This window comes from Chamaea fasciata, unplaced genomic scaffold (genome assembly GCF_029207755.1).
Source record: "Chamaea fasciata isolate MVZ Bird 193981 ecotype frontalis unplaced genomic scaffold, bChaFas1.0.hap1 SCAF_6, whole genome shotgun sequence".
Classification (NCBI taxonomy): Eukaryota; Metazoa; Chordata; class Aves; order Passeriformes; family Sylviidae; genus Chamaea; species Chamaea fasciata.
The window spans coordinates 53,475,369-53,492,656 of record NW_027094091.1 but is presented as its reverse complement, the minus strand read 5'-3'; the positions used below and the strand labels follow the sequence as shown (position 1 = coordinate 53,492,656).

General features: G+C 42.8%; 1 protein-coding gene across 5 annotated transcripts in view; it reads left to right on the top strand.

The window, feature by feature from the left end:
- The window catches only part of LOC136291375 (probable E3 ubiquitin-protein ligase HERC3), a 43,760-nt gene that overhangs the window by 9,841 nt on the left and 16,631 nt on the right, over positions 1-17,288 (top strand). For 4 of the 5 annotated variants that reach the window (XM_066186395.1, XM_066186396.1, XM_066186398.1 and 1 more), the window contains exons 3-10: positions 8,810-8,969; positions 10,000-10,076; positions 10,693-10,914; positions 12,905-12,996; positions 13,866-13,996; positions 15,381-15,541; positions 16,041-16,117; positions 16,880-17,004. In XM_066186395.1, coding sequence (XP_066042492.1) covers positions 8,810-8,969; positions 10,000-10,076; positions 10,693-10,914; positions 12,905-12,996; positions 13,866-13,996; positions 15,381-15,541; positions 16,041-16,117; positions 16,880-17,004 — 1,045 coding nt within the window. The remainder of the gene's footprint in view (positions 1-8,809; positions 8,970-9,999; positions 10,077-10,692; positions 10,915-12,904; positions 12,997-13,865; positions 13,997-15,380; positions 15,542-16,040; positions 16,118-16,879; positions 17,005-17,288) is intronic. The other variant, XR_010721506.1, reaches the window with a different exon arrangement.

Here is a 17,288-nt window from a genome sequence, read left to right as displayed (position 1 = left end):
CATGTGAACTGACTTGTGCCAGTATTTTCTGAGACTGTAAAACTAGGAGAACCTACACTGAGGAGAGAGAAGGCTCTTTAGGAGGGCCTAAACAGATAAAAATCTGATTTCTGGACAGTAAAGAAATCTAGTCAGCACCTAAAATGGCTGTAAGGTGTTCTCAGATGCAACTCTGAAGTTCTGTCTCTAAACACATGTGTAGTAGAACCATCGGATTCCTCTCTTGATTTTCTTTTGCTAAGAAGCAAAAACAAAGATGAGCCCAGGGAAGCAAGACACTAGTTTTTTTTTTTTTACAATCAGTATGATTGATTGTTACAGAGGACATGAGAGACAGTTTTAATGCTTCTTTACTTCAAAAGGCAGAGCTGCTGTAAGAATGACCAGCTTTTTGCCTTCTGACTGGGGATTTGTAGGGCAATTTGGCAACCTAAACTTGTACTTTTCTCTGTTGTATTTGTTACTTGTCACTCCGGTATCATGCATACTCTTCAGAGGCTTTCTGAAGGTGCAGCTGAAATAAAAGCCTGCAAATGAAATGAAGGCTGTCTGCCTGCCTGGCTTGGAAGGAGCATGGAACTTTGGCACGTTTTGTAGCACTGATGACTGGCCCCTTTTCTGCAACCTTGCTGAGGCTGGAAGATGTGTTCAGGATAAAATGGGTGGGTAGCTGTGAGTGGTGAGTTAAAGGAGAGGGCAGGGAGGGAGGAAGCTGGGGGTGATAGATGCAAGTTTTCTGAATGCCCCAGCCTTTTTGTAGTTAGAATAGTTGTTTGTGTGGGTCGAAGTGATGACTTCATTAAGCTGAGTAAGTATGGCTGAGAGTCACAACTTCTAGGGGAGATATGGGTAGTTTGATGGCTCTTGATTTTGACTCAGTTATCTTCAGACAGCCCAATACTCTTCCTTAAGCTGTATTAGAAATAAGATTTTATGTCAAAGATCTGTGTGAAACTTCTTATTGGAAATCAAATGTTTTTGATAACTGGAAAGAGCTGGTAAGCCATGCTCACTCTCTACAACACCTGACCTGCCTTTTAAACAGCTGCCTGCCTATAAAAACTCACCAAAAAGGAATCTACAGATGCTCATATCTTCTTTTCTCAGGATGCTCAGTAGATAAAATTAACAATTTTTAAATGTTTAATAAGACTGCATTCTTTGCCTCCCTTTTTCCAGTCACCATGCTTGTTTGCAGTAACATATTTTCAAGCAGTATTTGTGAAGCTGATGGGAATGCTCTTGAAAGCAAGGGCAGAGGTGCTTTACTGAGTGTGCACTGTGCAGTTGTGGCTTTTCAGAAATGTGGCTTTGTCTTGCTCCCGTGCAAACCACTGCAGGATTGAAATAAATGGGAACAGAGTGAGGAGCAAATCAAGTGCTTTTGAAAATTGTATTACTTAATCAAAGCCTGAGCCTGCCACAAGTGAGACTCTCAAGTGTCACAGCTTTGCAGTGTGTAATACCAGCCCATCAAATCCAGCATCTGTGCACCCATTTCCCTAACTCCCACTTATACCTCTGGTATCCATCCTCAGTGTCGTGCCAAGGTTTTAGTGCATCCTGCCCACCTTGGACTTGCTGCCTTGGAGCTGTGGGATTTGCTGGGCTGTACATGGTGGGCCTTGTGGGTTTCTCAGTAGTCCTGGACCAGCCACAGCTGCTGTGCTGCCTGCCAGTGGCCAGCAAGCCTGGTTGAATGACCACCTTTACAGCTCTCTGCCATAGCCTGAGGAAGAGAACGTGCTCTCTCTGGGTTTTCTGAACATATGTTTTCCCTGTGTTTCTTTAGCAGTTTGTGGTGTTTTATTTCTTTGAAAGAACTATCCTTATTAGTTTACCTCCAGGGTCTGAAGGTGGATTCTTCACTCTGCCAGCTGATGCTTGTCAAACTGAAGCTCTCTGTGCCTGAGCAGCCCTTTCCAAGAGCCTGCTGCAGCTGTCTGTGCCCATGCCAGTCTGCATCTATAGCTCCTCAGAGAGGCTGTGTCTCTAGACAAAAGGCAGCAAAGTGGGGAGGGCTTTCTGTCTGTGCCTGAGGAAGGGCTTTGCTTTTTCAGAGTAGGTGTATGCTCACAGCTGTGAGGGGGAGTAGCTGGCAAAGCATATGTAAAACATATGTGAAGTGACACCCTGGGCTGTCACGGTGTCCTTCTTGCTCTTGCATTCCTGCCTTGACATGACCAGAAACAGCTTTATAAAGTGAAAGCAGTGTTAATAGCTGAGCCAGCCTCTCTCTGTTAAGACTGTAAGTAGCCATGCTAAATAGATGAAGGAGCAGTACCACGTGTTGTGCAGGTAAATCATCATCTCAGTAAGAATCACTAGTGTGTCTAGATGAAAGGGGGGTGCAGAATCTTTAGTTACTTAGAACTTCTCAGCCTTTATCTAAGGACTGTGTTTGCCACCGCTGTGATCAACAGTGTTCTGGGGGAGTGTCACCTGCTTTGGTCTGTCCTCTGTCCTTTGCTGTCTTCCCCCCACACTTAATTTTTGTTCAGTGAGTCTACTCTCTGTTTACATTTCCTCCCTTGTAACCAAATTATCAGAGTCTTATCAGCTTTAGCACTGCTGTTGTCTGTCTCTCTGATCAGGCTTTTCTTCGTACTGCTCTGCTTTCTGCTGCAAGCATTGCACCATTCACGAAGTTCAGGAAAAGAAGACCTCAACATTTGCAAACCATGCTTGTTAAACCCAGCCTTCTCAATAGATATAGTAAACTTAAGGTGTTGAAAGTCAGAGGATGTTACATTTTGATGTAAACATTGCTTGCTCCATGCCTCAAAGTTTTTGCCCCACGCTAAGAGAGGTTTGAGCATAAGGTGTGCAGCCATATGCAGGTGAGAGCAGCAGGCAGATAGCGAGGATAGCTGTCACATGGTGGGGATGTGGTCTCCCATGGGGTTTGCTCTTGTAGTCTGGTGCTGTGCAGATGCAGAGCAGTGTTTCTCACACCCTTCTGTGCAATAGTGTTGGGTAATCTGAGCACAAGATGCAACAAGCATGTAATACCTTCTGAGAGACGCTCTGCTAAGAGCAGGAGGGTGAAAATGTGGAGCTGGTGTCAGGCAGGGCGGTTCCAGCTGTCTACGTGTTGTGTGTCCCATCTGCCTGGCCATGCCAGAGACTGTAGAGGCACCGAGGTGTGTTCTTGAAACTGTCCAGCAACCCTGGCCTCCTCCCTGTGCACCTTCCTCAGATTTTACTGCTGACAAACCACAGCCTGCAGAACTGGTGTGAGTGAAGCCACAGGAGCAGTTTTAGCTGACTGGATTAGGTTATGTTTTCAAAAAGCACATGGCAGCTTTGCAAAGTCTTTGTTTAGTTTAAGTGGTTTATAGAGTTTGGTTTCTTTATCCTGGTCCAGGACTCCAGATGTTTCCCGTGACAGCTAGGAGTGTGGGATGCCTAGGTGGTCAGAGTTGAAAATGGGCAGAGGGAAATCAGAGGGTCCTTCTTGGGAACTTTAAGGGAGAGGGGAAGGGGCAAAAAGGCCTTGGCAAACACCATGATTTCCCCCTCCCCAAATACCAGTTTCCAAGTAGCAGAATCACATTTCCACTGGGGATGATGCTTTCTGGAAAAGCTGGTGAGTGTACTTGTGCTGCTGCTGGTTAAATTGCTGGTATTTTACTGCTAATACTGACAAAAACAGTGAATAGCTAGGACATGGAAATTATGCTGACAAAAAAAGGGATAAACTTTCATAAAGGGAGGGAGATATCTTCTCTCTTAGTGCACAATTGCAAAATTAAAAATCTCAGTTACTTTCAATTTCATTTGATTGTTGCGCTTTGGTTTTCTGTTTTTCCAGTTTCTTTATAACACTTAGACATGTTTAATATTCAGCTGACTTCTAAAGGACTGAAGTCATGAAGCTTGTCACACCCTAGAAGTAGAGCCAGGATATCCATATGCAGAAATGTCTTGGGGATGTGTCATTGGAGACATTCAGGGAGTCAGCTGAAGTTTACTAATTAATGTGTAGAAATCTTGTCAGGGTGTTTGGTAGATCCATTGTTGCTTACTTGCATTTTGTACAGTGGCCTAATCAAATGGTGGTGACTGATAAGTTTGGGCCATGATGTTTTTCAGGTTTTCTTGTGGTGCTTGTTGAAGGCAGCAGCAGATTTTTATGGAGTTTTTGGCTGTTGAATCAGGCTTTCGTAAGTGCTAATGCTGTTAGTGTCACCCTGTTAGATGGTTTAATGTGTTGGTGCAATTCATCTCCAAAAGGAGAGAACTCCACTCCTTTCCTTTAAGAATTAAGGCTTTTCAGTACTCAGAATAGAAAGATTATACAGGTGAAATTTAGCACACTGTTGGTGTCTGATTAAATATTCAGCTGCCTTGTGTGTTACAATATTGTATCTCACATCTCTGATTTGTAGATCTGGGTTGCACGATGCTCCTGCATCCTCAGTGTGGATGTGGACTGTATTAAAAAGCCTGGCAATGCAAAGAAATTGGCTCATCTGTCCTCAGACTTGCAAGCTGCTAGCATTTAACCCAGAGGCATTTCTTACCTTATCTTACATGTTTCTCTCTTCCCCATGTTTCTACCACCATTTCCTACCTGGGCAAGCTAGTAAGACACCTATTTTTGAGAATCTGTGAGCACTTTCCTTGCAGGCATCAAGAACGAAGATGAGCAAATGCTCTGAGTTGCTTATTGTCAAGCTGGGGAGGCATTAAAGAGTTTTGGCCAGATGTCCAAGCAGACTGAAATCACTTGAAACTCTTCCAAGACACAGCTTCTTCTGACCAGAAATGCAAATTTTGCCACTGAAGGTGTAACCTCAAGGCTGATGGTTTCTCTGTAGTTTCCAGGCAATAGAAGCCATCTGGTGCTGTTCCTGTACATCCTGGTACACATATGGCTGAAGGATTTTGCCCTGTCCTCTAGCAAAAGCTTGTCTTGTGAGCAGCTGGAAGCTATACATAGACAGGGTGTACCAAGTCTCTGATAAAATTACTAGGAGTAGGAAAGCTAATTAATCATTCATTGCCTGTGCATTCTGGTTAGAGCAGTATAAGTGAGTGCTTTGTGCTTCTAGCAGTTGCAGGCACTGAAGATCCTGTATAGCTTTCCAAAGATGTAGGGGCAAAGCATGGGCCCTGTTTTATAAATAGGGAAGCTATGGACTGATGGTGGGCTTGTCAGGGGTTTTCATTCTTGTCCCACTTTACTGCAATTCCCAAACCCTCAAGCTAAATGCACTGATTGTCAGAAAGCTAAATTGTAGAAACATACACCACTCATCCTCAACTTTTGCTGGAGTATCCTTGCAAACTAAGAAAACACAAGAGCAGTCCTGGGAAGCAGGCCTGTCACCATTCACAGATGGGCTGTCCTGAAGACATTTTGCCTCATTCTTTACTCCAGTGTATTTTATGAAAAGATTTAACAAGGTTAAAACCAGAAAAAGTCAAACCTTGATATACCTATTTGTGTTGAGATCCACAGGTTAAAGTGACAGAAGAGAGAAATCAAAGCTGGAATTCCACCAGATATGGAGAACTGATAAATGACTTCTAAGCATTGGTGCTGTTTTGAGACAGCTGACAGCTTCAGGAGGAAATGATTGTGTCAGTGTCTACTTCTTGGAACTTATGAGTTTTTGTTTTTTTTGAAAGTTTTATGAGGTGTTGAAACACTGTATTGCATAACTGCTTCAGCCCTTCCCTGTTGCTTTCAGGGTTTTGTTCTACTAAGCTTTGTAGATAATTTCGCCTGTTAAGCCCCACTGGACTGGTTTTATTCATCAATTACACAAGACAAAATACTAAGAATAAACTTCAGCTTTTGTACTCTTCATCTCAGTACAGTGATATATCTTCTCTAAGGAGTGAATAATGGTGTTGTGATGCTTTGGAAGTTAAATGTATGCCAACCACTAAAACATCTAATATTTTGATGTGAGGAAGGGATGGGAGGTCAACAAAGAAGTAGTTGTGAGATAGATGTTTTTGATGTCCCATGTAAGCTGAGAGATGGTACATTCAGTGACTTGGCAACTGACAGTGAACTGAGACCCTTGTTGGACTGCCTGGGCAGCCTGTGATCCCAGGAGAAGGCTGGCTTTTTTCCATCTCTGGAAAGAAACATGTGAGTGTATAAAAATTAAAACTCTTTGGCGTTTACATTTCTTCATGACTTTTCAGGCAAACTGCTATTGACAGGGTCTTAGGAATGTGTTGTGGTAAGATGGGCCATACGTGCACCTTTCTAGAGGCAAAGAGCTTCATCTCCAAGACGGGCATGTGGTTTTTTTCTGTCTGTGGTTATCCAATGAGTCCAGGTGAAACTGTACTCTGTTCCATTGGTGAGCAGTGCAGTCACTGGAGGCTTTCAGTGACACAGGGCAGCCTTTCAAAAACGAGCTGGTATTTATTTGTCTCTTGGGACGGCACGTAGAGCAAGGTCACATTTGTGTTGCCAAATGAAACTTCAGATGGAGCCAGTGGGGACTGAAACAACCTCGCATTTCTAAATCTATTGGGTGTCCTCTCAGTGTCCCAGTGTGTGAAGTCCTTGCCACAGCCGCATACCTCAAGGCACTCTTTCTGTATTTGCAGTACTACTTTGGTCAGAGTCCTGCCTCCTCCAGCTCCTGATGCTAATCTTTGGTCACTGGAGTCTTCTGTCACATCCCCAAGGTGCTTCAGTGATTCAGGGTCAGCTCCTGTCCTGCAGGAAATAAGACTTACTGTGGCAAATACTGCTTTCCCAGGGAAGTGTTTTGCATGCCTTCGGGTAGCAAAGCAGTCTCTGCCGTGGGTGCCCCAGCATCCCGTATTGGCCATGTTTGCTGGTTTGTTGGACTCATGATGTCCCCTGGAGTGTTTGGCAGTGTGCAGGGAGCGGCTTTGGAAGCAGGGCTGGCCGGTGACTCTGTGACCACTTTTAGGAGCTCAGGTGTTCTGGGTAACAGCCAAGTCTCGGTGCACCCTTCCAGCAAGGGTGAAGTGATGGGCTCATAAATCAAAGGGTTTTCTTTGGAGAAGTGAATGGCTTTGTCCTTCTCTCCTTTTGATGGCAAGATCCTCTCTGGCAGCTGCTTTAGTTCTGGACTTTCAGGTCCCAGTACAGAAACACACCTGTCTGAGCTTAGGTGGTGTGTCCTGCAGTGCAGCAGGTACTGTTTGTCCTCCTTGATGTCTGAGAAGAAGAGACCAGAGTCACATGTGCTGCTGAGATACCTTGTCTGCTATTTGTCATTGACCTTGATCAGCCCTTACAGCTGCTGGTTGTTTAGAGCTCTCAGATAAAAATAGGTCCCTTCATTTATATATATATGTAAATGAACATAAACCAGACTGCCAAGCAGTGCTATAGTTGGGTGCGTGTGGGCTCAAGTGGGAAGCTGTGTGTTTAAACTGAGTTACCACCCTCAATCCTGGCTGTGTCTCTGCACTGGCAGTGGGACTGGGTGAAATAAGTGCTTCTGGAAAGAGCTGCAAGACCAAGGGTGTTATTGGATGGCAGGTCTCAAGCCCTCCTAAGATGGTTGTGTGCTTGTTACTGGTAAACTGCACCTCTGTTGCCATTAAGTATTTTGAGTGTAATGAAGCACGTGTTCAGGTGGCATTTTCCTCAGCTAGAATACATATTTAAATACATGTCACCTTTTTCTTCAATAACATCCATTAGGAATTTTTCTCCTCATTTTCTCATTCCCAGACATAGAAGGCAAGCCCTCCTAGGGGTATCTCTTTTTAAACTCATTTTAGGCATGTAGGTTAATTGGTAAGCAGGTTTTGGTACTAAGTGTGTTAATGTTTTCTGAATGCCTGAGATGTGGGGTATCATTTTCATGGAATGGCATGTAATGACCCTTTCCTCTCATGTCCCAAGCAAGTAGGATTTCAGTAATACTGATCACTGCCTCATAGCTTACAGGGTGAAAATCTTTCTTCATCCACCTGGAGCACTAGTATTTGCTCAGGGAAGAAAAAAGAAAAGCAATTTTGCTTCTGTCTGGCATACAGAGAACTTTGCCATCAGTTGTGTGGTATTTCCAATGTTTTATTGGAAAACAAGACTTCCTTCATGCCCATTTGTAAAAATTGTGTAATGAGTAAGATTTGGTTACGGATGTTTCTAGAGTAGTTGTCAAACCTGCTTCAGTTACCTGACATGATGTAACGATGAAAAGTCAATTGTGGGTTGTCTTCCAGAAGACTTGAGTGATGATTTTTTTTTTAAAAAATATTCCATCATCTCATTTTGCTTCCTTTATATGGTACTTTTTTATGAGTGTTTGACAGTGATAGTAATAGGTTGATAGGTTCAAACTTGTTCCGAGATTAGCATGGAGGGTCTTGTAACACATACACATCAAGCAATAAATCAAGGTTTGGTGGATGACATTCAGCTTTGTGGTTGACTCATCTTTGTTGGACCTGAGAGCGGTGGAAGGTCAAATATGTTTTACAGGGTCTGTCTTCTCAGTGTTGGATGATCCTGGAATCAAAACTGAATGAGGAAACCTCAAATCTGGGATATCTGTTCTTGAATAACCTGATAGGTTTTCCTGCATCCCTGGGACTGGCTGTCATTGTGCTTGAGGCACATATACCTGCCTGCCTTCTGTGATCTAACAAACCAGACTTTCAGAAAAGTTCAGCAGTGACACGTTTCCAGTAAACCTGGTGCTTTTTCTCCTGTAGGATGTTTCAAAATTAAATTGGGGTTTAGCGCACTCACCCAAATGGCTTTGCATGCGGATTTGCCCAGACCCGGTGTCCGTGTGTCGCTGTGAGATGAGTGCTGTGACCAGAGATGTTTTCCCTCTGTTTCCCTCAGAGCAAATCGGGGCGCTGGCCGGGCAGCACATCGTGCACGTGGCCTGTGGGGAGTCCCACAGCGTGGCCCTCAGCGACCAGGGCCAGCTCTTCTCCTGGGGCGCCGGCAGCGACGGGCAGCTGGGGCTCACCACTATAGAAGATGCAGTGACAGTGCCAAGGTAAGCGTTTAACAGGCTCAGCTTTCCTCAGGGAAGCTCCTTTGGAGGTGGTGCATCAAGGGTTATCCGCCTTGGGAGGGTTGCTTTCTGTCAGTGTGGCAGGAGTAGGTCCCTCTTATGTTGGGATGAAGGTGATTCCTTCTCCTTTTCACTGCTGTTCTGGTGCTCCCTGAACACTGCAAGTCCTCAGCGGGTTTGGACAGAACAGACCTTTCTGCCCATGGGTGGTTGAGGTATGGAAAAGAAAATTGGAGCGTGCTTAGCTTCCTCCGTGAAAAATGCCGCAATGTTTTGTACAGAAAAAAAGAGGAGCATGAAAGTACATAAAATCAGAAATGCTGTTTGTGCTCCATCGTGTTTTATCATGCTGTGTCAACAACAGATGCAGTCTCTCATGTGGTCTGCCACTGCAGATCCAATGCAGAGCAAAAGTTTGGGATGTCTCTCTAGGATGGCTGTCATTTTCAAAACAGTATTTGAAGGAAGAGTTTCAATTACAAAAGATTAATGTTTGAGCTGAAGGGCTCTGTGGCAAGACAGTCCTTTACTTGCAAGTAGTTCTGATAAAACAGACACAGAGAGGCTGGCATAGCAATGTAATAGTGCCGTTTTAAAAATAACATTTTTGTGGAATAACTTGAACCTTTGACATGCCGTTCTCTGTACAGGGCACTGAAGAGGGTTTGGTGCTGTAACACACTGGAACTGCTAGGCCTATAACAGCATGAAAATTTTCAGTGCCTGAAAAAGAATAGTGAGAGAGACCCCAAGAACCAGCTATTCTCACCATTTCCAGCTGGTTGAATTCAGTGTTATAGCAGGAAATGTAGTTAAGTTACTAGTCAAGTATCTAGAGGTCTCCACAGATTTGCATCTAGTCTATATGGATCTGTATTGCCTTCATACACTTTTCCTCAGTCTCAAAACCATAGATTCTGTGAATATATAAAACAAATATCTGAGTGGAAATGGTAATTTTTATCTAAGGTGTTTGTGGACACTTATTCTAAAATAGTGTCATCATCTTTAGGTTGATAAAGAAATTGAACCAACAGACGATACTGCAAGTTTCCTGTGGAAATTGGCATTGCCTGGCTCTGGCAGCAGGTACTGTAGCATCCATTATTAATTATCAAAATTTGTGCTGTTATTTTGCAGTGTCCAAGACTGCATATTTCTGCCTAATAAATCAAGGACATCCCATGTCCTGTCTGCTTTTGGGCCAAACGGGATGCTATAAAATGGATCAGGTACCATGAATATTGAGGAAGAGCTTTGCCAATAATGTGAAGAAAGAAAGAAAGTATTACACACAGACCACCCACTGTTTCACTGGTGAATGATGGCAGGAACGCTTGAAAGCTTTCCATCTTGATTTAGAAAAATGTGTGTAATTAATTTCTTTGTGTTGAAATTTTCCTTGGGTGTTACTCTTTTGTATGAAATGTGGACTGGTTTTTGTTGCACTGTTTGTTACAGCAGTTTTATTTTGTATTTTGCACTTAGTTGCTTGTGTGTTTATTTGCCTGGTGGCTTCAGGCTTCAGGCCATGCTTTTTTTTTTTTTTTAGCAAAGAATGTCTCTCTTGATTTTGCTTTTTTTCTTTTCATCATGAGGCTTGGGTGGGAGTAAAGCCTCCAGAACTGTTTCTTTTTAATTTTGGCAAACTTGCTTTTCTGTTGGTTAACTTTCACCCACCATTCTCTTTCTTTCCTTGTTTCAGATGGCCAGTTCTTCACATGGGGGCAGAATAGCTATGGTCAGCTGGGCTTGGGCAAAGAATGTCCCTCTCAAGCCAGTCCACAGCGTGTCAAGTCTCTTGATGGGATCCCTTTGGCTCAGGTTGCTGCAGGTGGAGCCCACAGTTTTGCCCTTTCTCTCTCAGGAGCTGTGTTTGGCTGGGGGAAGAACAGCTCAGGACAGCTGGGACTAAGTGATGAACGAGGTATGAAAATTATGCTCCTAGGTGAATGAAGGATAGACTCCTTTGGCCTAGTGTCTCTTGTTGCACTGACGGTGTATTTTTTCTGAGTGGTTCTGTAACACTCAGCAGCTCCTCCTAGGATAAGATAGCAGAGAAAGTCTCTGTCTCTACAGGGTCTTCACACTCAGTAGAAACAGAAACATGTTTTTTCGCCTTGTTGGTGTTAATTTAAGTGAGAAGGGTTAAAAAGAGAGGTCTTTCAAGTGTGAGTGTCAACGTGCAAATATCCAAGAAAGTACCCGTATTCTTTCTCCCTCGTCTCAAAAATTTTGCCCCTATTTTGTTTTAAGTTGGTTGGAGCAAAGGCTTTCCCTGCAGAACAGCAGGCTGAATGTATCTCCTCATTTCCCAACATGATTTTGATTGGTGAGCATCTGTATGCTACAAAATGTTGGCAACACTGAATATCTCAGTATTGTAAAATGTAGTCTAGTTTATTTGTTTCACAGTTTACCAGACACATAGGGCCAATGGTACTTTCCTCAGGTGCTGGTCTGAAAAGCCCAGATCTTTTCTGCTTGTTGTTCACCCACTCTTAACTTTTTGGGATAAAACAAGTGAATGGAAGATTTTCTTTGGATGTTCAAATCAACCTCTTTATTGGTTTCTGCATAATTCCTGAGCAGATTTAAGTATCTAGGCAAGTTACTGAGTGTAGATGTGATACCTAGCATGCTCCTAGATACCTTGTTCTGTCTGTAAAGTAGGGCTGATCTAAGAGAAGAGCAGCAGTGTCCTTTCCATGTAGATTGGCAGATAAATGCTTCTAATTGAAACAAAGCTGCAGTTTACATATGAGAGGCTTACACTGACACGGGGCTAATCTTAAATGAACAGAATAGGCATCAGCTTGTGGGTTGGTGCTGGCCAGAGATCATATTCTGCTTCCCCCTCAGTGCCTGGCATTGTAGTAAATATGTGGTATTTATGGTAAGTCAATCATGGTAAGACAGTGTGAATTATACTTGTCAAACACGAACAGCAAGGTCTGCAAACATGGGTATTCTGCAGCACTATTATTAACAATTATGCTGTAGAGAGAGGAAGTGTCATTCCTGTCAAAAGAAAGATCAGAGTGCTAAAATGCAGAAAAAAGTAAATTAAAAATATGCTCTCAATTCTAAATTCGTGGAAATGTGACTGTTTTTCTTTCACTACCCAGTAAAAAAGCACCTTACAAATTCTCACCTTCCCACCTTAGGTGAGAATCTTAAGAAATGGGCAACTCCTATAGGTAGGAACCTGACTTTTTGTTGGTATGAAATAAGCAGCTGCTCCCCTTAATATCTAATTGTTTTGGGGTACCTACTGCTCCTTGAAGTGCTTAGCTTTTATTTTTACTGTATTCATCCCTAGGAGACAGACTTTAAATGATTAGGGGTGGCAGAGTGAAGGAGAAAAGCATCACTTAATGGTTGGTAGTGATTAGCCTTTGCAAGTAGGAGGATCTTCTGCTTAAAGGATGACAACAGAAGGAAAGCTGAGTATTTAAATACACATTGGGATTCAGCTTACCATGTGTCTTGCACAAGTGTCTCCCACGTGTCAGGTTTGTTCTATATGGAAAAGGTCTAAGTAAGGTTTTGGAAACAAATGTTTGCAGTTATTCTTGAGGAGTCTGAAATGGGGCATGAAGCTAAAGGTGGGTGTATCTAGGCTGCACTCACCACATCTCCCAAACAGCAAGTGCATGTTGAATTTATATAAGATTATCAGCATGTGCATTCTTGCTCTGGATGATTTTGTTTGAGTCAATCAAATCTTTTAAGAAGTCGAGGGGAAAAGCGGCAGTGAAGTGCTCAAGGACATGTAGGGCCTTTTTCACCACAGTCGTTAAAGTTTCCCTTGTGCTCAGAGACCATGTCTGAAAATCAGACTGACAGTGCTTTTCTTGGACATGCAGGTTTGTGTTTATGAAACAGCTGCTTTGTTTCCTTTGGCTTCATTGCAGACCGAGAGTCCCCTTGTCACGTGAAGCTGTTGCGGTCTCAGAAGGTTGTTTATATCAGCTGTGGAGAGGAGCACACAGCAGTCCTGACAAAGGTAAAGATGCAGACCTGAGAACCCTGGCCACTGTCTCACCTGCCTGATGGTTTCACAGTAGTTTTCTGTGTAATGGTGGGGAAACAGAGATTGACTTACTGTATTCCTTCTGACCCCAGTAAAAGAAACTAAGTGGAAGGTATAGCCTAATTATTTATTCTGAGATTCATTGCCAACATGCTCTTTTGCTGGTATTGAAGATGAAGATGTTAATAATCCATGGCAACGAGTAGCAAAACTCAGGTAAATCACTTAAAAAGATTAGCTTTGGGAGGAAAGAAATTAACAAACACACATCCAAAGGGGTGAAAATAGCATTTTGTTGGAAAATACAGTAATACTGTGCATCAGAATAAGGTGGAAGCTAAAATGAATGTTTAAATTAAACATTAGTAGTCACAATGTTTGCAAGGGGTTTTCAGTTCCAAACCTGCTGCTTCCAAGTGGTGTATAATTTAGTGGTCAGAGGACAGGGCTAGGGTTTGAAAGAGGGCACTTCAGTTCTCGCCTTGGCTCTGCCACTTTGTAGGTGTTGTTTCCTGTTTTGGAGCCTCAGTGTTTTCCACTGTAAAATGAATTAAACAACTGAGTTTGGGATTCCTGTGGGAAAAATACTACTGTAGAAAACTAGTTCTGTAGGAACTTGTCTAGTGTAGAGATACCTGAAGATAATTCTGTCGGTTTCTGTTGGGTGGCAAGGTACTTATTTGAAAGCTGCGTTAGCAGAACTCAAGTTTCTTTTCTGAATCCTTTGAAAATGCCCATCAATCTCTGTCTAAGCTTTGGGTTCATACTGAAGCTGGAGTCAGAGAGATCCTTCTGGGTTATGGGTCCCTAAATGGAGACTCTGCTGTTTGATTTGCTAACAGAGTGGAGGGGTGTTCACCTTCGGTGCAGGTTCCTGCGGGCAACTGGGCCATGACTCCATGAATGATGAGGTGAACCCCCGAAGAGTTCTTGAGCTCATGGGCAGTGAAGTATCCCAGATTGCTTGTGGCAGGTGAGTCCTGTGTGCAGTCAGAAACTTTTCTTTGGTGGAGGTTAATGCTGATACTGAATCATGCAAATAGGGGAAAACAGTCCTGCTTCTGCATTCTATGTGTCAAAGCTAAGTGAATTTAAATCTTACTTTCCATGAGAATTTTACAGCCATCTAAACAAGATGGTTTTTTAATTGGGGTTGTACCCTGCACTCTAACCTGTAAAAGATACCTTTTCAGCTTAATAATTCAGCAAGACTTTAGAGCAGAAGCCCCTTTGGTCACAAGTTTCCACCCTCTTTAATGAAAAGTGAGTTAGCATCACTGGTGCTGTGTTGTTGCCTCTCAGAATATACAGGCTAAGCAAATGACTGAGCTGATACTGTGAGCCTGATACCAGCTGTGTGTTGGCACAAGATGCTCTTTTGTCACTTCCACCTAAAGGGCTCCATCCCATAAAGTGGTGCCATCAGGTGGCAAAAACCGAGCATTGGTGCCCGTGTAAAGGTGCTGCTTGGCACCAGCTTCTGGCCTAGTGTCTTGGTTTGAAGGGCAGGTGTCTGCTAAGGAAGGCAGAAGCCTTCCTTGGAATGGAAAATGTAACCTCACTCCCTCCAAATTATTATAATTTTGAAATTAAGAGGCTTTCAGGCAAAGATATGGGAATAGGAATAACAGTCCTTTACTAATATGTATAAATAATAATAGAAAAACCCTACTGCTTAATAGGAAAATTAAAATAGAATGCAGCAGTACAAACACACTGACAGAGTCAGAATACAACCTGACACCCTGTTGGTCAGGGTGTTGGTAGCAGTCCAATTAAGTCCTCCTGGAGTAACAGATGTGGTTCTGTTGAAGCAATGATGCTGAAGAAGGGTGTTGTTTTCCCCTGAAAGTCCACTGGTGATGTAGAAGGGGCTGATCTTCCTCTGGGAATCCAGTGGGAAAAGGCTGCTTGTGGTGTTCCAAATCTCAGATAGGATTACCTTAGATAGATTCCAGGTAGGAATGCTTGGCTCCTCCCCCTGGGCGAAGCATCTCCCAGTGGGATGATGGAATTTTATCAGTCATGCAGTGAGACTTAATGGCCCATTAACAGAAGATATCTCCCTGGAGGGAGGATGTGTCATGGAAGAGATAAAGAACATTGCCCCACCTGGTTTTAACAGCTGGTAATAGAATACATACATTTGATTACATCTTGCATTGCAACTGAAAACATCTAGGAGAAATGAGAATAAGTTCTAGGCTGCATTTGGTTTCGTTGTTGGTTTGGTTTTTTTGGTGGTTTTTTTTTCATTTGTTTGTTTGGGAGGTTTTTTGGTTTGTTTTTTTTTTTTTTTTTTTTTTTTTTTAATTCATTGGTAAACAAGGCCCAAACTCTGTACCCATCTCTTACAGACATCACACTTTAGCCTTTGTGCCTTCTTCAGGAATGATCTATGCATTTGGCTGTGGAACAAGAGGCCAGCTGGGAACAGGGCACACGTGCAATGTAAAGTGTCCCTCTCCTGTCAAGGGTCACTGGGCAGCTCATAATGGGCAACTCTCAGGGAAACCTGGTATGTACTGTGCTTGATTTGAAATGGCAAATGGACATAAATAATTTCACCTGTGGTTGTCTAAGGACATCCTAACATTTTTCTGTGAAATTTATGGAAATACCAAAAGAAACCCATCCTATTGTCCCAAATGCACTGTGGTAATTTCCGGGTAACCTTTTGCTCTATCTGTTAATGTATGTCATCTCCCTTCCTCTTTTTATGGCAGAGCTCAGCATTTGGCAATCCTGAGACTTCATGAAATTGTACTAATACTGTGTTCCAAAGGCTTTGTTCTCTCTTTAAAGCCCCTACCGCAGTTTAAAAATGACAACCTTCCCCTCCTGTGTACCTCTCATGAAAGTGCTACAGTGCTTGAGTTCCAGCTGATTTCAGCAGGGCCTTGAAAGGACCCAGATGCTACTTGTAGTTGCACTGGCAGTACAAGTGGGAGGGGAGAAAGTACAAGTAGGGTCTTGCATTCATCAGCCTCTAACACAACTGTGGTTTTTTTTAACAGATGCCTGTAAATACCACATTGTTAAACATATCTTCTCTGGAGGAGACCAAACATTTGTGCTTTGCTCCAAATATGAGGTAAACCAAATGAAGTATCTTTTCGAGTCTTCTCCCCTGTCGCAGCACTCACAACACAGCTTTTGTTTTTGCTAAAGTCTTCTGAGATGGAAGTATTGCTTTGGACTCCATTCTGCCTTACAAACCTTACCAGCTCTGACAGTTATTACAGGATTTACAACTTCAGTGGCTGAAAGTTGTTTTTCTTTAGAGGCACATCAGAGCCATTGGGAAGATGCTCATTCCAGTTTAATCAGCAGGGAGGGGAATCCAATCTTTGCAGATCGGAAGCAGGGGGCTGCTTTCCACCTGTGGCTCTGGTTTCTGCATGGTTCATGTGTTGTGGGGCCATCAGCCACATACAATGAGATTTTTTCAAGCAGTGCTGGATGGAGGGCTGAATGCTGAATTGGTTTTCTCTCTTCGTTTTTCTTTCAAGAAGTGTTTGGGATAAACTTTTGAGGCATGGAAATAGGTCTAAAATAACTCTACTAAGCCTGTAGTTATGTATGACAGTATTTAAGAGGGCTTCGATACATCTAGGAAATGATATTATGTTTCTTTATTTTCCTTTTTTTAAAATGTATTTGAGGATTTTTTCTTTCCTCAAACTTTTTCATACCCTCCCTTTTGGACTTCTTAGTAATGCCACAAAACTTCTAACCAAACCTTTTCAGAGACCACACTAAGGAAGCTATCAGTTATTTATTAAAACAGAGATTATAGATAGGAAGGAATTGTTTTACAAGCCTTGTCTTTGCTGAAATCTGTATCTTCTCACAGAATTCCTTGCCTGCTGATGATTTCCGGACCATAAATGAAACACGTTACACCTGTTTAATAAATGATGAAACTATAGATGTCTGGAGGCAAAAGCTTTTAGAAAAGAACAGTTCTAATTCTGTCAAGTAGGTATTGTGGCACTGGACAAGCCTTTTGTTGAAAGTTCTGTTTAAATAATTTTGTTGGCTTCCGTGCCATGCTTTCACTTGAAATTTAGCAACCTTTTCAAGTGTGGTTCTTGGTGGTTTCCAAGGGGAGGAGTTGCCAGTCACAAGGCTGCCAGGTGAGAGCTGAGCAAAACCAGAGGAATTTGAGGCTGCCTCAGCATTGCAGATGGTGGGTGGGAACCTGATTTTAAAGTTGTCCTGCATTGTGTGCTTAAAATTCATAAAAAGCAGCAAGAACCTGT